This window comes from Python bivittatus, unplaced genomic scaffold (genome assembly GCF_059951505.1).
Source record: "Python bivittatus isolate LINGU-HERP-01145 unplaced genomic scaffold, Pbiv_v1 ctg000200_np1212, whole genome shotgun sequence".
Taxonomy (NCBI): domain Eukaryota; kingdom Metazoa; phylum Chordata; class Lepidosauria; order Squamata; family Pythonidae; genus Python; species Python bivittatus.
In genome coordinates this window covers 5,425,255-5,447,800 of record NW_028277040.1, presented here as the reverse complement: position 1 = coordinate 5,447,800, position 22,546 = coordinate 5,425,255, and the positions used below count along the sequence as shown (strand labels likewise).

Sequence of the window (22,546 nt, the reverse complement as noted above, 5' to 3'; positions counted from 1 at the left end):
ATCCCTGAGAAGGGATGAGGCCCAAAGTATGTAAGATTTCACTCCCTAAGCAGCAATAATTCCTACTGCCTTGTTTTTAGAAAAAACATGTTTTTTTCTACTAGGTGAAAGTAATCAATAAATAGAGATGGATTTTTAGTTTGTGGGATAAGACGCTATATATTAGAACAGCTTGATATATTTCAAGACAGGCAGGGAAGTAACATGTAAGTCAACTAGTTTAGTTTGTATATAGCTGCTTCAGTCTTGTGTCTGATTTATTTTTTTCTCCTGATTCCATCCGTTTCATAATATTATCAGTCTATAAAACAAGAGCCTAAAATCCAAATTTTGAACCAAAATTTGTGGGACCGATTCTGTAATGAATAATTAATTTTTAATATAAATACATTGGATTGGAAACAAAGGTACTCATATTGTAAGTGGACTCAGGGAAATTGAAGAGATTTAAATTAGCTGTGACTAATTTTTGTCTGTTAAATGTTAGTATGTCTAAGTTTAGATCCAATCCTTTTTAAAAAAAAAAATTGCAGACAATTCCATTATTCCATTTGCATCAGCTAAATACAGCAGAAATAAAATCTCTTGCTCGCGGTTTCTTTCTCATATGGTAATTTACTACATGAACTTGTTTTTGTTTTTTTAACAGAAGGAAACATTTATAAATATGTACTACATTCCTTGTGCTCTCTAGTCAACAACTACTACTACTATTACAACAAGCTTTGTTCCAGTGGCTTTGCATCCAATTCATGCAAGATCTTTTTTTCAGTAATGGGAGTAGATGGTGTCTCACAGGAATTGTTGCTAATTGTATCTTGATCTTTCATATGTTCAAGAACAGTTAGTACTGTACAGGAAGTGTCGGCAGTATGGTGGCCAGAGGTACCATGGGCCCTCTAAACTTGTTTGTATACCTCTCCTACTTTCATTCAAAATAAAGATGGTTATTTTTTAAAAAATATATACCAGTGTAGGTGTATATAGGTGTAGTTGTGCTGTGATTTCGTTATAGTGCCTCAGCTATTGTATTATGGTCAGCTATAGCATTATTGTGCAGTACAATTATTGTATTATGTATTTTAACTTTGTTAAAAATAACAAAGTTATTTTAAACTTGGTTTGCATTTTTGTTTCAAAGTTTTATTTGTGTGTGTGTGTGTTTGTATGTATATTGTTGTTAGCCACCCAGAGGTATGTGTTTAACGTGGACAACCTTATAAATTTTCTAGATAAATAAATAGCCCAGAACTCATAAGACTTCAGCAATCAAGAGATGTCAGTGTTGCCATTCAAACTCTTGTGAAACTTCACCATTCATGTATGAGATTTTATTGTGGAACTGCCAAAATTTCATGAAGATGTGGTTAGAATATTTGAGAGGGCAACTAGGCTATTGCATGACTGCAAGCATTAAATCCATGCACCAGAAAATACTATCACCTCTGTTGTAGAGAAAGTACCTGGTGTACTTAAGCCATTATTAAAGTGGAGAAGAAACTTTGACAGAGAGTCAATTGATAAAGCTCCTTTCTGCTATAAAATTCTTTTCTGACTCCAAATTTCTGTTTCTATGAAGGTCCTTTGACAGGAAATTGGACCTGTATACAATCAGAACATTATTTTAGATGGACCTGCCATTGATCCAGTGTTTGGAGTAGTTCAGAACATTTTTAATATTTTGCATTTTCTTTCTTTTAGGGATCAGGTGCCATCAAGCATTCAGAATGCAATGAAATGGAGAAAAAAAATCCAATTTTCTCCAAAAATGGATTGTTGTAGCATTGGGAAGGTGTAAATATAGTTTCTCAAGAACACAGGCATCCTTGAGAATTGCATTTTCTTACATGACTGGAAGAGGGGGCCTCTTGCTTCTCTTTAGTGTTTATTATAGCATAACTTAATAGAATGGAGGAAATAGTAGCATTTTGTCAAGTTTTTGTAAAAATCCTCACTAGTCCCGCTACCTTTCCTTTGCTTTCCCAGAAGTCTGCACACATGGATGCTTTTATGACTCCTCTTCTCACATACCTCTTTTTACACTGATATAGGCCTCCCCTCCCGCCTGCCTGCCTGCCTTCCTCCCTTCCTTCCTGATCCTTTCATAGTTCCAATGCTACAGTAACCATAACAAGAGGGAACAGGTTGTTCTTTTGTACCTGTTCCTCTGTAGGCCCATGGAAACTTGTAGCAAGGAAGAAACAATAGTTCAGGTTCATTGAAACAATGTTCCTACACTGCAACTTAAAAGATGTTTTAAAAATTAAGGAAAGAGAAGGAAAACTTTGCAATACTCTGGGCAAAGGTTAGGAAAGCAAAGGGAGCATGCTTTATCCAGCCTGGACAGAAATTGAAAGGGTGCCCGCTGAGAGATGTAAAGGTTGAATGGAGCATGAGCTTCTAGGGCTGATGATAGTTCATTGACTTAAAGGCCCATAGTTAGATCAACCGCAAGGTTATAAAAAACAGCAACTGCTGGCCAACGGAAAACAGAGCAGCCTGGCAGCCCAGGAAAAATATCTACTCAGGGCAATGGCTAGTCACTGGAGGGAACGGCCCTGCCAGGCATTGCAGCCACTTGCAGCTGGGGATGCTGCTAGAAAGCTCTGGAGACCATCTGCTCTGAAGGGCTGAAGATGGCTCGGGTCAGAAAACAGCAGTTTGAATCAAAGCTGGGAAACATGGGAGTGGGGTGTGCTTACTATGGTCGGAGAGCAAAAGGAGGACAGTGTCACCCATTCCTGTTCTCAGAAAGCAGTGACTGCCTGCAGTGGTAACTACCAAGCAGAAAATACAGATCTGCCTTTTTTCTACATTAAGTTGAAAATGAAATTCCATGAAATGCAATTTATACTGTATTTAAAGAAGCCTTTCTTTTGATTTTTTTTTTTAATCCAAAAAATGCACAGCCTCCTTTTCAATACGTGCGTTGGTTAATGGGCCCTCACTGGTGGCACTACCAAGTGCAATCATTTGGTAGGCAGGTTCACTCTGCTGGGAGGAATGTCGTCCCTCTGAAACCTGGGTGCAAAAGGGAGGGAGAGCCCTTCCTCTGCATTCTCTGAAATAATGCTGAGGCCTGATATTCCAGGGGCCTATCAGGGATGCCAAAGTAAATAGCTGTCTGTATTTACCAGCTGCTGTTTCAGGATCTGAAGATAGTTTATGCTTATCCCACAATATGCTAGAGGAATATAGATAAGGTTGAATTAATCACTGCGCTGTAGTAGTTACGCAGGGCTTTTGTAGAGTACTTTATTTGATGAACATCATTTGGCTTAATGAGATCATCTCTGACCCTTAGGTAACCAGGGGATGTGGGAGTGCAGGTAGGAAACCTTGGGTGCCTTTGTTTGGTCAACGTCACTGAGTGTGCTTAGCCTTGGGATCAGAACCTTGGTTCAGTGAGGATTACAAAACTCCTGTCTTGAACTACAAAAGGAAAAGGGCCCTGGCATGGCAGCCTTTCTACCCACCCTGAAATAATGGGATTTCTTTTGTCCCTGTCTCTCCGTTTTCTCTAAAGATCAAAAGTCAACTGACCCCCATCAGAACTGAGTGGATGTTCCTCAGTCTAATTTAGTGAATTGCCTTTTTTTAATCTTCTGTATAGACTTCCATATCTATTTCTGGTGCCTGGCTTTTGTAGGAGGTGCCGGGAGTGCTGTTTAGAGGCAGAAGTGCTTGGAGCCCATTGCAAAACCCCCAGAGGGACCTGTGATGAGGCCTTGGGAGGTTTTGGATACTGCAATAACTGTATCTCCAGGGCAACATGTAGAGGCAATGGAAGCTCCTTATGTCCCCCTTTGCCCTGCATCATTTACCATGCCATAATTTTATCCAGCAGCTGGGTTGGGCAAAGCAATACCTACCTTCTTTTATGCTAAATGCTGAAATTTGCTGGAGCACTAACCTGGCTCCACATGTCCCTCCCCGCAGTTGAGCTGAAGTCACGGTTATTTCAACCTGATTGTGAAGTTACAATTTTAGAGCAAGCCCAAAGCAGGGTTCAAGCAGAAATCTTTGTTCCCTGCTTGTTGTAACTGCAGCTAGATAAACGACTGATTCATCTTTTGTTCATTTGTTTTTGTATATATGGGATATGCCTGTACTTTCCAACTTTCAAGAACTTAAACTGGATTTGAGGGCAAAAGGTGAATCTAATTTAGGGGCCTAGATGTCACAAATCCCCTGAGTGATAATAGAGCTTTATGCTACAGACTGTACACATAGAATTGGAGTCTAAGATAAGCTAAAGAAATTTACAGAAAGTAACTTTTCTCCCTGCCTCTCTTCATACAACCTTCTGCACCTACCCAGAGCCCCTCTACAGGGTGAGCAGGGGCTCTTCTGAGACCACTGGATGGTGGGGATCAGTTTTAAAAAATTAAGAGAATGAAACAGAGCCCTGTGCCCCCTCCCACAAGGATAACAGGTGGTGGGTGTGAAAAGTTTTGTGAATTACCTTAGCTTAACATGTCATCCAGCCAACATATTGTAATTATGGATAGAAACATGGAAATACATGGAAGAACAGGTATCAGACTGGGACTATAGTTGCAGAGCAGCATAAACATAAACCTAAACCAACTAAATTTGAAATCTCAATTAGCCTGTATTGATCCCCAGGCTAGGCCAGACAGCTGTGGGGACAAGAAAGGAAAAGTACAAGCCAATTTTCATATGTTTCTTAGGACTTAATTCTGTGCTTGCATCATACAAAAGTAAGGATCCATGTAGCACTGTGTAAAGCACTGGAGGAATATCACAGCACAATGTTTTGCACTAACCTGTGATTTGATATACTTTGTCCTTTAACCTGAATGCAAGATTCAACAGTCTAAACAGTTAACAGAAGCTTGCAAGATTAAGGTTTTAACTGTACCTAATCTTTCTGTTTTGTGTTGCTTATCTGATATAAGCTTAGTTTCCTACACTATATGTCAAAGCAAGTCTCTGTTCTATTTTAGTCACTTGCAAACTTCCTGTGTGACCTTGGGCAAAATATTGACCCTTTCTTCTTTCTTCCCTTGACAGGGTCTGGTGAGGATAAACTTGTATGTGTTTGCCAAGGCCTCAGTTAAGGCAGTGACAAATGTCACAGAATAAGTGCTTGCTGATAAAAGCAATAATAATAAATGTCTAGAAAAGTTTAGAACTAGATTTGTGTTTGGCTTGCTCTCTTCTTGGAGATAACATGGCAATGTACATTGTGAAGATACGCTAACTAAAATAATAGGGCACATCTTATCTCATTTTCTGTTCTGCATCTGAGCAGAAAATTGTGAAAAGGCTTATTTCATGGATAATCTTTTGAAACTGTTGGTGTGTTCAGTCTTTGCTGTGAAGAAAGAATGATGGTAAGAAAGTTGGGCTAGACATAAGGGAATTTGACTTAAACAGATCCTAACTATCCAGATTTCATTTGGGAGGGAACCAAGGTATGAGGAATCTCCTTCTAAAGGCTTATTAAGCTGACTGGAGAATAAATACACATGCACACACATTATACAGGTCTATGACTGTAATAAAATTTTGATTTGATTTGATTTACACACACACACTGTGTGTGTGTGTATATACATATACATACAGTCAGGTCCAGAAATATTGGGACATCGACACAATTCTAACATCTTTGGCTCTATACACCACCACAATGGATTTGGAATGAAACAAACACAATGTGCCTTAACTGCAGACTGTCAGCTTTAATTTGAGGGTATGTACATCCAACTCAGGTGAACGGTGTAGGAATTACAACAGTTTGCATATGCGCCCCCCACTTAAGGGACCAAAAGTAATGGGACAATTGGCTTCGCAGCTGTTCCATGGCCAGGTGTGTGATATTCCCTCACTACCCCAAGTACAATGTGCAGATAAAAGGCCCAGAGTTCATTTCAAGTGTGCTATGTGCATTTGGAATCTGTTGCTGTCAACTCTCAAGATGAGATCCAAAGAGCTGTCACTATCAGTGAAGCAAGCCATCATTAGGCTGAAGAAACAAAACAAACCCATCAGAGAGATAGCAAGAACATTAGGCGTGGCCGAAACAACTGTTTGGAACATTCTCAAAAAGAAGGAACGCACCGGTGAGCTCAGCAACACCCAAAGACCCGGGAGACAACGGAAAACAACTGTGGTGGATGACCAAAGAATCCTTTCCCTGGTGAAGAAAACACCCTTCACAACAGTTGGCCAGATCAAGAAGGTAGGTGTATGTGTGTCAAAGTCAACAATCAAAAGACGACTTCACCAGAGTGAATACAGAGGGTTCACCACAAGATGTAAACCATTGGTGAGCCTCAAAAACAGGAAGGCCAGATTAGAGTTTGCCAAACGACATCTAAAAAAGCCTTCACAGTTCTGGAACAACATCCTATGGATAGATGAGACCAAGATCAACTTGTACCAGAGTGATGGGAAGAGAAGAGTATAGAGAAGGAAAGGAGCTGCTCATGATCCTAAGCATACCACCACATCAGTGAAGCATGGTGGTGGTAGTGTCATGGCGTGGGCATGTATGGCTGCCAATGGAACTGGTTCCCTTGTATTTATTGATGATGCGACTGCTGACAAAAGCAGCAGGATGAATTCTGCAGTGTTTCGGGCAGTATTATCTGCTCACATTCAGCCAAATGCTGCAGAACTTATTGGACGGCGCTTCACAGTACAGATGGACAATGACCCAAAGCATACTGCAAAAGCAACCAAAGAATTTTTGAAGGGACAGAAGTGGAATGTTATGCAATGGCCAAGTCAATCACCTGACCTGAATCCCATTGAGCATGCATTTCACTTGCTGAAGACAAAACTGAAGGGAAAATGCCCCAAGAACAAGCAGGAACTGAAGACAGTTGCAGTAGAGGCCTGGCAGAGCATCACCAGGGATGAAACCCAGCGTCTGGTGATGTCTATGCGTTCCAGGCTTCAGGCTGTGATTGACTGCAACGGATTTGCAACCAAGTATTAAAAAGGGAAAGTTTGATTTATGATTATTATTCTGTCCCATTACTTTTGGTCCCTTGACAAGTGGGAGGCACATATGCAAACTGTTGTAATTCCTACACCGTTCACCTGAGTTGGATGTACATACCCTCAAATTAAAGCTGACAGTCTGCAGTTAAAGCACATTGTGTTTGTTTCATTCCAAATCCATTGTGGTGGTGTATAGAGCCAAAGATGTTAGAATTGTGTCAATGTCCCAATATTTCTGGACCTGACTGTACATATGCATATATACACACATACACATTTTCATTTTCATTTTCATTCATTTTCATTCATTCTCCAGCAACATTGGCAGGAAGAGGACCCGTTAGAGGCTTTTGAGTTCTCTGCAGTCTTCCTGCATCAAGGCAGACATGTTTGACAAGAACAGAAAAAAGGGATCCCCATGATTCCATCATCTGATATCATCCTTACCACCTAACATTCCAGCTTTATCATTGCGTGAACCTCCTGCCTACCCACAGATTTTATTTGTAGAAATCTTTCCCGGGAAGAATTATGGCTGAAAAGCAATATGCTGATAATGGTAATCCAACAAGTGGTCCCAAGGATGATTTTTGTGTTGCTGAGTTTTGTTGGAGGCAGTTCAGTGAGGTTTCATTCTGGGTCCCTTTGCCTGGTCTAAGATCCTGGAATGGCTTTTAGGGCCATTATTTGGACGAACAAAATGATCTTATATTGGGTTACACAAGAAGAGAACCAGGGGAGCTGTTTTACAATGGGAGTGGGAAGAAGAGAGGAGAGATGACAATCAGCAACCAAAGACCCATTTTAAAATATATATATATATATATATATATATATATATATATATATATTTTTTTTCAAGATTTGGGTTGCAGGAAAACACTGAGACTGTTGCATGATTACTTTCAACATCTCATTAATCATAGGTAGATAAAGCACTTCTGAAAAATCGCCATATGTGGTCTGTCTCCCTAAAGAGTGTTCTTGCAATATTGAAAGAAAGAGATTGACCCCCTGTAAAGTCTGGTGGAAACCCAACCTTTGTCAAGCTTTTGGGGACCTCTCCGTTATTTACCCTCAACTGGGATTGAGATGAGAAGGAAATCTTTATTAGCCATGGGCTTTTATCTCAGTATTGCACTTGGCTAAGTGATCTTGCCAATAAGCTTTTAATGTGCGGGAACAAATTCAGTTCATTCATTTGCAAGAGAGTATTTCTTTTTGATTTTTTTCCTCGGGCAGTGTGCGAGAAGCAAGCTGTGGGACCTGAATGAAATGACAGGATTTCTCCTGAGTGTTATAAACCGAAGCACCAAACAGAGCCCTTTGTTGTCTGTAGGTTTCTTTATTTTTGTTTAAAATGTTTTTGTGGTTAATGGAGAAAACAGAGAAATGAATTTCTGGGAAAGGGATAAGTGCTGGCCACAAGAGATTGAAGAGACATTAAGAGTGAATTATTCTGAATAACAGCAAAAAGAACATAGGAGAAATTTCTCTAAAAATACCTGTTTGAGGAAAAGGACTGTTATACATGATTTCCTAGTGAAGTGCTCTTCATAAGTTGAATCTGCTTTTCATAAAAGGCAACTATTCATATGTTAGAATCAAAGAGCTGGAAGAAGCCATTTAAGCCTTCAAATCTAGTGCCTTGCTCAGTGGGAGAATCCAATTAAAGCTTCTCTGACAGATGGTTGTCCAGCCTCTGTCTGAACACCTCCAGCGAAGGAGACCCCACCATTTCTCTGGGTAACTGGGGAAATAGTTTAAGACCCAGGTACTGAAAACATCGTCCCTCCCAATACCATTCAGTCCATGCACTGAGATCAGATGGGGAGGTCCTGTTAAGAGTCCCACCAGTTGGCTTGGCTCCTGATGAAGGGGCCAGCAGGAGCACACCAGGAATGAACTCTCTCCTGGAGAAAGTTCAGCTAGTGCCTGCATTAGCTTTCCAGCCCCTATTCACCAGGGCATTTGCAAAATGAAGCCACTTCAGCATTAGGCTGGCATGTGTGTGCATGCGTGCACGCTCCCATGTGTCTGAGTCAATGTTGACTCCTGGTGACTGCCTGGAGAAGTCCATACAGTTTTCTTGGCAAGATTTTGGAAGTGGTTTGCCCTTGCCTCCTTCCTAGGGCTGAGAGAGAGGGACTGGCCCACAGTCACCCAGCTGGCTTTATGCCTGAGGCAGGAGTAGAACTCACCATCTCCTGTTTTCTAGCTTGGTGCCTTCACCACTGCACCAAACTGGCTCTCAGGCTGCCTTTTAGAATGTCTGTTATGTTACTTTCCCTTTTTCTTTTTAATGAACCTTATTTTTGCACACACATATTTACTTGTTTTCAGGATTGTTGGTTTTATTGTGATGGTTTTATTTCATTTTTTGCAGGGGGGAGAATTATCTGATAAACTGCACCAGGCACTTCCAGAATAAGAGCAGTATGGGAAAAAATAATAAAATATATAATGCATGAGGTACTTAAGGGGGAAAAAAATGTCTTTTCAGCTGTGTCTGGTAAGGTATCTCTAGGAAGCTGCCACGCAGGGCATCAAAGAAACATTGCTGTTCTGTTCTTTGTTTAAAAAAAATATACTTGAGCAACAGCTGCAGATATTAGTACTGGAGCTGGAGCACAGAAATCACAAGAAAGGATGTGTTTTTGACTTTCATATTAAATCCAAGGCTCTATATTGCATATTGATTGTGATTCTGGAATTTATAGTTTAGTTTAGTTTAGTTATACAGAGGAGAGATCCCATGTTTAAGAAAGTTTGCTCTCGCTACTTCAAAAGCACAGAATGGGTACTAAAGGGCAGCAACTCTGATCACTGCACTTATTTCAAAATGTTTTAGCGCGTGGGTCACCCAGTCTGGTTTTGTCTTTTTGTTTTTTAAAAGGAACAGCTGTCCGATGATTGGCTGAGTCATTTTGTATGCCGTCACACCATGAAATGGTCCCACCCTGTGGAACTGAATCATACTTTTTTGAAAGCAAAATTACAAAGTAGCTAAAATATTTGTTTTCTTTTGCAATCCAAAAAACCAAACCAAACCTGTGCACAAGCAGAATTATCTTTTAATATTGTTTGAGGAGTGACAACACTAGTTGGATTATACATGATAGTATCTAAATTGAAATGTAGAAAATGTAGCTCTTGGGATTATGGTGTAAATGCCCAGATGTTTGGAATAGAATGGTTTTCTCCTCCCCCCCCTCTTTTTTCCTTAAAGGAAAATACATAATCTCTAGCCAAATGCCCAAACAGTATACACTAGCACCAGTAATATGATCTAGGTTATCTTTCACTGTGCAGATATCTTTAGCTGTGCAGTGGAAAAAACATAAATGAAGAATTTTCCATGAATGAAAAGTGTAGGAGCTGTTGAAAAAGTAAATCAATCTTTGTTAACATAAAAGCTTTGTTTGGCACTTTTGTTGCTATTTGTGTTTCTCTACCGTTTTCACATGAAATATTTTTCAAGGAAAAAAGAAAAGAAATACTGGAAAACACAGCCTGCCCTAAAAATCCCTTGACCCAAACTTCTGTACAAGTTCATTTTGTTTCAGTTTCATGCAAATGAATGGGAGAACTCATTTGAATCGGTTTAAAATGTTTTAATGTAAGTAGGTCTTAATGCAGCTGACCTGTAGTTGCTCTGAATACATTGACTTTATTTTCTAGAGAGGAAGAATATTCTTGCCAAAATACCTTCCTTTGTGACAGCTTACTTCATGAGTTACCAAACTGAACTATGACATTAATAATAGGTCCTGGAACCCTGCCTCAAATTCATCCTTCATAGAACTTTTGCTAGTAAGAGTAGTTTGTAGTAAGAGAAAATGCCAAAAGGAATGTGGAGACAGCTGATGCAGAATCTATCTTTGTAACAAGCCAATTATAAATGTTGGCTTTTGTTCAACAGGTACGTTCACCATCACCAGGCTTTTAAAACTGTTAACATTTCAATTAATTTGGGGGGGGGGGGAAGAAACAGTCTGCCTGTGGATTTATAAACAAGTAAGATTCAGCTTCCGCATTTTGTGGAAGCGCAAGCATATGCAGTTGATTCACTTAGTCAGAAGATCAAGCAGATGGTGATTCATTTTTATTAGTGTTAATGGTAGTGACAATAAAAACTACAGAAAATTCTTAAAGTGCTCCCAGTGTCCTGAAACCAATTTTCATATCTAATGAAAACACAAACAACAAACTATTAGCTCCAAACATTTTCTACTTGCCAAATTGGAATTAAGTCTCTTTGAATTCAGCAGTTTGATTGATTATGTGCCACTGAGTCAGTGTTGACTGTTAGCAACCACCTAGATAGATTTTCTTCATGATCATCTGTCCTTGATCTGGTCTTTCAGCTCTTCTAATGGTGCGCCTATCACCAGTGTAACTGAGTCTATCCACCTTGCTGCTGGTCGTCCTCCTCTTCTCTTTCCTTCCACTTTTCCCAGCACTGGAGCCTTCTCCAGTGAGCTAGATCTTCACATAAGGTGAAGATTAGGATAATTTGGCCCACCCTTTGTTCATTCCTCCCAGGAACATCCACACCACTCCACAATGAGGCAGATTAACAGGACTTGGGGAGGTCAGTACAGTTTAGTCCCAGAAAAACAAATATAATATTGAAAACTAATACTCCTATTTTATGAATGCATGTTTATTTTATACAATAGATAGCTTTTCTCTTAAACTCAAAGGTGCTCAATATATTAACAAATTCTGCTGTTGCTGTGCTGCTTCTGCATGGTGTAGAGAGATCACGTAAGGGATATTTTGGGCATTCTTGTAGATGGATCATCCCTTTTAAGGGATTCCTGCATCATCTGTTCTTGTATACAAGTACTCCTCATTTAGCTACCACAATTAAGACCAACCACTCAGTCGTTAAATGAAGTGGTTGCTAAGTGAAGCTGTGAGCCTGCTTATGATTTTACTTCAGCTTTCCTTTGCTTTACAGACCCGCAAAGATCATAAATGCGAGGATTGGTTGCAAAGTTACTTTTTTATCACCATCGTAACTGTGAATGGTCACTAAATGAGGCAGTTGCTAAATAAGGACTACCTGTAAAGCACTACTTCTTAATACTCCCAAAAATTATGATAAGTAACTAGCAAATTCTATACCAAGACTTATTGTCTGCAGTGACAATTGTATTCCATATATAATTGGAAGGAATTATACAGGTTCCAGATTACATTGTAAGGAATGTACTGCTTTCTTAAATAATTTCTAGAAAACCAGTTATGCAGTTTGTCTTCTTTTTCCAAGAAACTTCATATCATACCTATTTGAGAACAAATGACAGTTTTCACTTCAGGGAAAATGTGATTTTATGTAGTAGTTTATTACAGCTAATTTCAAATGAATTTTATATGCTGGCAGATGAAACACTGAATGGTGCATACAGCATACTTCTATTTGTATCTAAGTGTGGAACTTGGTGTATCAAAAGATACCATACTGATTTTACATATAAAATGTTCATGCGGAGGTGTAACGTTGAACTCTTTCTAAAAAAGCCATTGCTCATCTATAGCTTTGGATCTGAAGATCCCACAGCCTCCTTTTACATATTCAACCATAGTTTCAAATTCCAATCCCAGCTCTGTCCTAAAACATTTTTTTTTTAAAAAAAAGAAAGTTTCAGAAATATAAAGATGGAAAAAACATTACCAATCTGCATTGCTGTATTCAGCTTTCAGTCAGTGAATCTATCTGTAGGGAAAGATCGAGACATATGAGAACCAGATTGGTGTAGTGGTAAGGCGCTAGTCTAGGAATGGGGAGAGTCAGGTTGTAGTTCTCCTGTAGGTATGGAATCTGGCTGGATGATTTTAAGCCCTAGACTAGGGAGTAAAAAAACATCTGTCTACCGACATGTACTGGACCAGCATAGCAGATGATAGTTCAGGCCTTTATTCTGCAGTAGAGTGATTTGAGTAGGTAGTGTGTTGTGTGTGTTTGTGAGTGTTGGCTATAATCCAAATAATTTAGAGTTAAGTAGTGTGCAGATGTGATACATGTGATTGCATTATACCTATCCTACAGCTGTGGTAGGGAAGGCAACCTTTTAGTGGCCAGGCACCAGACTTAACTGGGGGGGGGGTGGATGCCTCAAAATGGAGGGGGTCAGGTTTGGGAAGGAGTTTTGGAACACTTATCAGTTCTTTAACAGGAATGTGCCTATTTTAAGACTTGTATTATAGTATTGGTGGTCTGTAGTGGTTCTCAGATGTGAAAAGTTGGTCTGTCTTTGAAAAAATCCCCTTCCTTCCTTCCTTCCTTCCTTCCTTCCTTCCTTCCTTCCTTCCTTCCTTCCTTCCTTCCTTCCTTCCTTCCTTCCTTGGTGGTTGAAGAAGATTTGCACCAGCCCCACAGCCCTTGCCCCTTTCCAGTGCCCCTCTTCTTCCTGCCTTTCAAAAAGCAGCATTCAGTATCAAGAAGTCTTCCTTGTTGCCTTATTCTTTGTCCTACAAACACCTCTCTCTTTGGCTCCTTTCCTAGGTGGGTAGAGCGTAACTATTTAAGACTGGCATTCAGTCCTGCCTTTCTCCTCGCTACTTGAAAGACACCCCTTGCCCTTCTCTTTTGGCAGGCTGAGGACGGGATCTTACTACTAGCCCAGCAGGATTGCAAGACTTGGCTGCAGCAAGGCCTTCTTAGCCGAGTGTGTAGGTTGAGCCTATAGATAGAAGGTATCATTGCCTCAGGCATTTGTTTTTGGAGTGCAGCCTGATTGACTCCTAGAAAGGAGTGATATGAAAGACTACTCAGAGTCTAGCTGGTAGCACATTGAGTTCCTATAAGTTTGTTTAGGGTAGTTGTTTGGCAATGCGTGCCTTGTGGGAAAGGAATGAGTCACATGAGAGTCATTTCATGCCCAACATGCTATTTTTCCTTTCGGATCTTGATTCACAAATAAGGGATCTTGTGACAAAGCCAGAAGCCTGACAATGTATCACTTTTCTTTCCTCCTCCTCCTCCTCCTCCTCCTCCTCCAAGGAGAGGGAGAGGGGTAACATGCTGTTTTTTAACAGGTTAACCCAATGCAAATAAATGAAAGGAAGGGAATGGGCAGTTTCCTGTAAATGTATTCTGAACATGTAGCTACATGGTAGTACAAATTAAGGGTAGAGTTCATGTCAGGAATCACAAGTCTGTTCAAACAAAGCAACCAAAATATAGTATATCTTCAAGCTTGCCTTGCCTCCATACACACAGAGGGAAATTGTAATTGTAATGCTGAGAAGCAAGAAAATCATTTCAGACTTCTCCATCGAATTTTGTTTTCAGATTGACAACCCTATCATCCTCAGCCCTGAATTTTCGTGAGAAGAGTAGAATGTGATTAGAACTTAGACATGGCCTGGAGAAGAAACAGCCATAGGGAAAGGGATACTTTCAAGGGCAAGACAGGAAAGAACTGTGAGAAAGATCTACAGGAAGAGGAAGAAAATGGAGTGGGAAAAGGTCTTATAGGATGAATAAGCTATAAGTTGCTAAGTTCCTCTTCAGACTAACCTCAGCAACGAACCCATTGTGCTCTTAAAGCAAGCCACAACTGCCCCAGACACATCATTCTCTCTCTTTTATTTAACAACAGTCAATGTTTGAGATTAATCTAGTCAGGATATTCTGGAACTATCTGAAAACTTCTTTCGATTTGTTTACTCCCATCCTCTCCATTACTAAACTTGGGCACCATTCAAAGGACTAGGTGTCATTAATGTCCTCATGACATCTCTTTGCAAGCTCCCATGACTCTCCCAGTGGCTTTGTTTAGATATTGAATGGCATTGGGAGAGGGTGGCGTTCTTTAGTCCTCCAACATCACTTTCTGGACAGAACTGCAGTTAAACAGAATCACCAAAACCCAGACATGCCAGACAGTCCAAAAGGATGCTGCGGTCAGTGGTATGTAGCCATAAGAAGTCCAAAAGGAATAGCAATGGCTTATTCTCAGCACAGGTCATTCCCGAAGGCAACCAGAGCAGGGTTAGCCCCATATCCCAGCTAGATTTATGGGGCAGGTTCTTTGATGAATGCATGGAGTGTGATGAACCATCTCCCCATTTTCCACCCACATTGCTCTTCCTTCTTCTTTGTTTTCTAGGTTGGGAAGTCGTCTGATGAAACCAAAATATGAGGTTGGGGGGTGGGCAGGCTCTTATTTGATCTCTAACAATTTTGGGAAAGGTAGAAAAACAGAATAAGCTATTGCCACACTGCCCTAGGTTTGGGCATCCAAACATAACATTAAGAATGGACTAACATTTCAAAAGTCATTTTACCTTATATTCATTCCCCATGAACATGTATATCGTTTAGGGGCCCAAAGCCCCTGAAGTCACTGGGAGTCAGGCAGTATATGAATTTAATTAATTAAATAAAGAATGAGGAATCCTGGCTCAATATACCAGATAGGATTCTCATAATTTGAAATGAAGATTGCTTCCTGCCTGATTAATTATAAGAGTTATAGCCATGTTTGCATGTTAACAAATGTAAGAAACAAGTTAAATAAATACATTTGCAAATATTCTTTCACTGTCAAGTATTCACTACCTGAAAATGTGTTTCCTATCCTCCAAGTTATTAATATTTTTTTCACACAATAAAAATCAGCAAAGATAACAAGCTCAGAATATAGCAAAGCATAAGTAAAACATTTTTTTTTAATACATAAGTAAATGGAAAGGTCAAAAAGTGAGGAAATCTGTTTTGCTCTCTGTGTTTTATGCACTAGGGATACAATATGTTTATCACAGTGAGTCCCAGGACATCAAAATATTTAGATACTGAAGTATTTTCAATAAATGAACTGAAAAGCAACTTTTCTGAATTTTATTTCTGTCAAACTATTCGGATGGTATGCAGTGACTTCTGTTCAGCAGAATAATTTGACAGCACAGTACTGATGATGGAGCACTACAAGAATGTGTTAGGTGATTAAAATGTAGCGCATTTGTTGCATGAAGGATCAGGGCCATAGGAAACTGGCTTTGTCACACAAGATCAGTTGCTATGTGTTAAATATAAAATGCCTGTGAAAATGTAGAGGTATTTATTTTTTTCCTGGATGTCTTTGTCTTAATGTTATTCTTTTTTCCCTTATCCCATTGACAGGTATGATTTTATTGAAATACGGGACGGGGATAGTGAAAATGCTGATCTTCTGGGAAAGCACTGTGGAAACATCGCTCCACCTACTATCACTTCATCCGGCCCTTCTCTGTATATCAAATTCACCTCAGACTATGCGCGTCAAGGTGCTGGCTTCTCCCTGCGTTATGAAATCTACAAGACGGGTCAGTGTCCATCAGCTCTCCCAGCCAAATTCTTAAGCCTCTTTCAGCTGGGCAATGTTTTGAGTATATTAATAGGCAATATGAATTCCCTTTGCAACAATTCCCTGGTGATGGTCTGAACTGAAAGCAAAAGTTCTGAGCCCGGCCAGGACTGTGTTGTATCCCTCTCTCTATCATCTTGAGTTCCTGATGGAGAAAAAGAGAGATTTTAATGTAATCTACAACCAAATCTTTTTCAAGAGTGTACGGCTTCCCTGAAAAAGAAAGCCAATTCTATCAGAAACTAAAATAGATTTTGTGATCTGTTTTAGAACAATAATCTATGCTCTACTGTCCTGGAAAATGCTAAATTATTATTTATACTTTATGCACAGTAGACCACTAGTCTGAAATTAGAAATTCACCTTAACTCAAAGTTGTAAGTTCCTTTTGATGAGAAGAACTGCTCTTGTCCATGAGATGGCATTGCAAATTTACACTTCTACTCACCAGTAAAGGGAAAAGTTGTTAATGGCCCTACTGAAGGCAGGATGTTGGACTGCCTTTGTTCAGTTCCTTCTTGGAAATTCAGAGGTCCTGTCTAGCTGATTATTAAACTGTTTCCAGGTTTCACTGTTTTGGGGAAGAGGTGATGGTTCTGTCGCTTGAGTTGCTTCAAGAAGGTGTTGATGGCTTTTCTCCTTGGCAGGCTTGGGGAGACGGTTCTCAGAGCTGACAGTCTTCTCATATGAGAATCTCCTTATTAAGCTCCACATTAATTTTTCCTCGGTTCTGCTCCCCTTACCAAATCTGTTTCATCAACGTTTTCAAGAAGTGAAGTATTTTATGGCATATTGACAAGGTATTTTGATTTCTAAGGGAAAGCAGCTTCTTCATTAAATGATCTAATTTATTCCAGAATTACAAAGAGCATATCTTTTTAAAGTGTCATATAGAAAAAGCTTGTTAAAGTCAAGGCTAAGCAAGAATGGTCCTCTCTTCCCATCCTGCCTCCTCATGAATATGCAGTTCCAGCACTGATCAGTAGCCTTGTGTTTTCTTTTTTCAAGAAGCCAGGGATTTTGTAGCTGGTGTAATGCTGGCTTAAGTGGGATTCTGTTGGCAGTGCCATCAGGGGAACCTCTTGAGCTTCACAGAAAGGGAAACTATTCAGAATGCTCTTTTAATAATTATATTACAAAACCCTACTCTTGGAGAAAGTGAATCAGTGCCCCTTTACATTGGCTCTGTCTAACTATTTGCCAGATCAGAGGGTTTGGAGATGAAAATTTTGGTGTATAAAAATAGTCTTGCTTCATCATTGCAGGCATGAGCAAGACAATGCTTTTGTGTGCTCAGGGAGAGGCCCAGCTCGCTGGGTCTTGAACAAGAAAAAGTTCGTGGTCATGGGATGAAGGTCTATTGCTCATATTTAGAATGGAAATGCACAGAATTATATCACTGGTAAAAAAGAGAAAACATGCTGTGAGGAACTGAAAGGGGCATGAGGCAAACATCCTTAGCTTGCCCAGAAATCTTAATGAAGGGTAGAAGCATATAGAGATTATACAGATTTGGGGACTCTATCTCAGCTGGATTATGCTCATTAATCTGTGGTAGCACATTTCATGCAGTTTTGCTTAATTTTTTCTTAAACCTCCTATATCAGGTTAGGAAAGAGGTTGACATGACTCTTCTAGATCTGAATTTTAATGATTTTGCTCTGGTGGAGGGCACAGGCTGCTAGATTTCCAGAATACAGAGAATGAATACTATCCATAATACCAATGCCAGAAAATCTCAAACTCTGGCAAAAGTAAGTTGTTTTGATGTGTCTGTGGGCATTCGGAATAGATATTAGCACAGAAGCGATCCTGGAATTGGAAAATAATTTTAGAACATCTCTAGTTCAGTAGATCTTATTGTTTCAGCTTTGTTGTTTCGTAAGCAGGTTACCCTAAGTATCTTGTCTGGTATACTTGTCTGTGCAGTCCATCCTCTTTTGGGGCAGAGATGATCCGGCCATGCTATTCATAACCTTCACAAAGGGAAGGTGGTCCAATTGTCTTCAAAGGTCATTCAGAATCTTCCGTTTTGTAGATATTAGCCAATATAAGGTTGTTCAGCAGATATTGTTACAGTTCAATTCAAGGGGTTGATTTATCAGACTCAGCTTAATGTATGGGTTCAGTAGAAGTGTGATGCTTACTCGTGAAACTCTGGAAGGCTTAAATCCTACATCGAGTGCCTTGTAATTTTCTTCTTTCCTCTGAATTTCCTTTCTAAGTAAAATGAGGACTATTATAGAAAAAGCAAGGCCTTTGCGTCAATTGCCCATGGCTGGGGTTTGAATTTCCATCTGTAAACTCCTCATTATATTTGAAAGGGGAGGCAAAGTGCATTTTTACTCTTGAGTTTTTGGCTTAGTTGGTTTTAGTTTCACTGCTCCTTATTGTTGCTTCTTCTTTCTGTTTCTGCTAGATTCTCTTTATTTGGTTTATTTGTCATTATACCACCTAGCTCATAAATGGTTTAAACGTTTAATTTAACACTTCACATCTTGACTTCTGGTTACTTTTGGAGCGGATTAAACAACATATTTTGTAACTCAGAGAATCTGACTGTCAGAAGTCAAGCTCATTTCTTCTGTAAATCTGGTTTATGCATATGTGACGTTATATTGATAGTAGGCATTCACAAAAACTGCAGCATTTTATCAGAGGCACTGCGCTTTCTTTGTCCCTGTAAAGACAGTGCTATTGGAAAATACATGCTTGCTATCTAAATATAACAGTTCAGAGCTATTGTCTTATTTTTATGTTGATGGTGATTAGTGATTAATCAACTAAGATGCATCTAACTGACTGCCGGTCTTAATCAATATTTCTCCAAGCAGTTTCTGGGTAGATATAACTGTCAGTTCAGGAAACCAAGTATGAACTAACCTTTCAAGCTATTTATTTATAATTTTTCCTAAGAGCAGCTGATACAAGCTTCTTTCTTCACAGGGGCAGATCTGCTTGGCTTCAGCAATAAAACTAAGTAGGGTATGAAGGCGTCTTCTGCCACTTGTGGGCTGGATCTCTGCCCCTCATTACACCAGTGCTGTGGGTCTTGCACTGGTAGCCAACAGGCTTCTGGGTGTGATTTAAAGTGCCAACACTAACCTATAAAATCCTGCATGGCTGGACACCTAGTTATTTGTAGGACTGCATTCTCCCACTGGAATTGGCCCAATCGGTTAGAACTACCCAAGAAAAACTATTAATGGTGCCCACTTTAGGGAGGTGAGGGGAGCCAAATTTGATCATACTGCTTTTTAATGGCTGTGCCTGTTCTTTGGAATAACCTCTCATTTAGACATACTAGTTGGCTCCCACTCTGCCTTTCAGAAGCTGCTCCAAACACGGCTCTTCCAGAAGATATTTGGGCCTTGATCCCATTTTGGTCTGATTATACTTTGGTTTGGTTAATTTAAATTTCTTCTATGTTTTTCATTAGTTGTGGACTTTTTGTTATTGTATATTGTTTCTTATGTATCTTATCTGTAAACCACCAAGGGTCCTTAGAGATTCAGCAGTCTGTAAATGTAAAGGACGTCTCTGTTGAATCCCTTCTTCAAAAGTTGTTCTGCCGCTATCTTCCTTCCTGGGATTATTAAATATGTTACTTGATTCTTAACCATCAGATCTTCACCCCCATTCTGCATATTGTGGGTACTGCTATATCGGTAAGTGGTGGTAGCCAAAATGCAGAGGTTTCATGATTTCATGATGATTTGAATTAAAAATTTTCTTTATTTTTGAACCTTTATTTCTTTGTTCTCTCTTTTTTCTTGACTGCACTTTTAAATATATGTTAAAATAAAGTAAAATTAAAAGAAGATTAGCGGAGAATTCTAATTCCCCACTGTCAGCAACTGGGGGGGGGGGAATCTCTCCCTCTGTTTTGTATTCAAATAAATATCATTGAAGGGAACTACAGAAACAATTGGGAGGGGGGGACTTTTTTTTCTTTTTCTTTTGGTTATCTCAGCTCTGGGACTCTGGGCTCAGAGTTTTTTCATTTAAAGAAAATGTGTTTTGGGTGTAGCTGCAATTAATGCATCTCAAGGTTTTAGTGGTTTCTGTAGGTCTGTATTCAAACATATATGGCCATTAAGTAATTTATTAGAATCAAAGCATCATTCAGTGATAAGGATATTGGTCAGTCCCTGGAAAAATGTTAACATTCCTAAAAATTCTGTATGTGTATTATACTGTGGAGTACAACCCTTTAAAATTCATCCCCCAAAAAACATAATGTTCAAAACACACACTCTCAAACATAGTGTGACACTGTCTTTTAATGAAATCCAGTTATGTGGGGTCTGTAATGTTAACAGAGTTGATTATTTGTTTTCAGATGCCTGTTTCAGGGCTGGTAAATTAAAATTTCTGTTGTCCAGCAATCCAGTTAAATCTCACTTGTTTTCTGAGACATTTGATTTAAACAGATTTCCACAGGCTTGTTTGCTCCCGTGTTGTTTAAGTCCAGCCCTGCTTCTTCAAGAGAAGCAAAGGTCCATGAAGTTTGTTAGGGTGGTAATAGGAATTGTATTAACTTTTCCATGGAAAAGCAAAGAGCCCAAGATCTGTGAAAGGTAATCTTCTGCTACAATTGTGGAATCAGGGGGGCTTGTAACATTCTCTGCCCACTTCCCTCGTCTTAGTGACCCGTAGCCTAGAGAATTCAATTGTTAATTGTCTGCTCTCTCCAGAGCAATAGCCTTAATGCAGTCATAGCCTGAAGAGAATGTGGTCTCCTTCTCCCTAAGGCACCTTGTGTCTGCAAAAAATAGAAGGCACTTAGCTGCTGTGGCACAATGAGGGCCAGTGTTGGGGTCATCCCTAAATAAATGGTAATATTGTCCCCACGGCTGGCAGTTAGAAAGGCTTTCCTTAAGGATAGAAATAACTGGCATTTCAGTTTTGATGATTACCGTGGATGAGGGAGAAAGGCAGCTCTGTTTCTGTTTTCACTAGGACCCTTCACACATGGCCCTGCCCATCCCAAACAGTCTTAACTGAGTTATGGTTAAAGATGTGCTATATTTCAAGGCTTTAGCTGCTAGTCTGAAGGTGTTGTTTCCCTGAGAATTGCCACTTGGATGGAAAATGAAATGGGGACAATGATATTAATAATTAATACTTTTGCAAGGCAGGAGCAATTTTCTGCATGAGGGATTTAAGTGCTTAAAAAGAACGCTTATGAATAACATAGCTCAGCCTGGCTACGGTAAGGGAACTGGCTATTGAGGTTAATGCTCAGCCTTGGCCTTCTTGTCTCTTTCTGTAGGCTCCGAAGATTGTTCTAGAAACTTCACCAATTCAAACGGCACCATTGAATCCCCAGGCTTTCCGGATAAGTATCCACACAATTTGGACTGCGCTTTCACAATCATGGCCAAGCCGAAAATGGAGATCGTCCTTCAGTTTTTAACGTTTGACCTAGAGCATGACCCTCTGCAAGTTGGGGAGGGAGATTGTAAATATGATTGGCTGGACATCTGGGATGGTATTCCTCAAGGTAAGGGCCAAAGGATACACTGCTGGGGTTTACTTCTCTGGATGGCCATTGTCAAGCGAACTGTCCATTTTGAAACTGAAGAATTCTGTAACAATCATAAATGACTAATATTGCCATTGCATCATGCAATCTCATATATTGTTGCTTTGTTCTTAGAAAGGAACAGAAACTAACCCTGAAGGGAAATGAAATTTCTTCTTTGCCTCTTACACTAGCATTGCTGCCTTCCAGAGTTGGTGTAATTTTAGATGATGGTGAAATCACTTTAGACAAGTCAGTAACCTGATTTATATAATTAGATGAGGAAGTGAGATCTTTGAGCCACTGAAGTATCCTGAACTTCTAGTTAGAAAATAGGATAATAGTAATAATAATAAAAAACCCTACGCTTAATTGCATATAGGAAAGTTCTGCGTATAAATATTATAACATTTTTATATGCAGAAAAGGAGCTGAAAAATATTATCCATTAACACATCAATTATCATTTTACATGTCAGGGAAATTACATGTGTTAAAAATGTAAATAGCTCTAGATTAGTCTTTTCATGAGTATATAAACTCCTGTTTGTTTTCTGTGACTAAGAATATCTATTAGGGTATGTGTGATGGTGCGGGGAGGGAACTGTACTGATATACTGTAGATATGTTACTGTGCAGTCATATGCCTTTTCTTCTCAGATGCCAAATTTTGGGCAGTGGG

At 39.6% G+C, this 22,546-nt stretch overlaps 1 protein-coding gene across 8 annotated transcripts in view; it reads left to right on the top strand.

The window, feature by feature from the left end:
* NRP2 (neuropilin 2) overlaps positions 1 to 22,546 on the top strand; it is a 188,339-nt gene that overhangs the window by 54,912 nt on the left and 110,881 nt on the right. For all 8 annotated transcript variants that reach the window (XM_088135629.1, XM_088135630.1, XM_088135631.1 and 5 more), the window contains exons 3-4: positions 16,115 to 16,296; positions 21,613 to 21,843. In XM_088135629.1, coding sequence (XP_087991755.1) covers positions 16,115 to 16,296; positions 21,613 to 21,843 — 413 coding nt within the window. The remainder of the gene's footprint in view (positions 1 to 16,114; positions 16,297 to 21,612; positions 21,844 to 22,546) is intronic.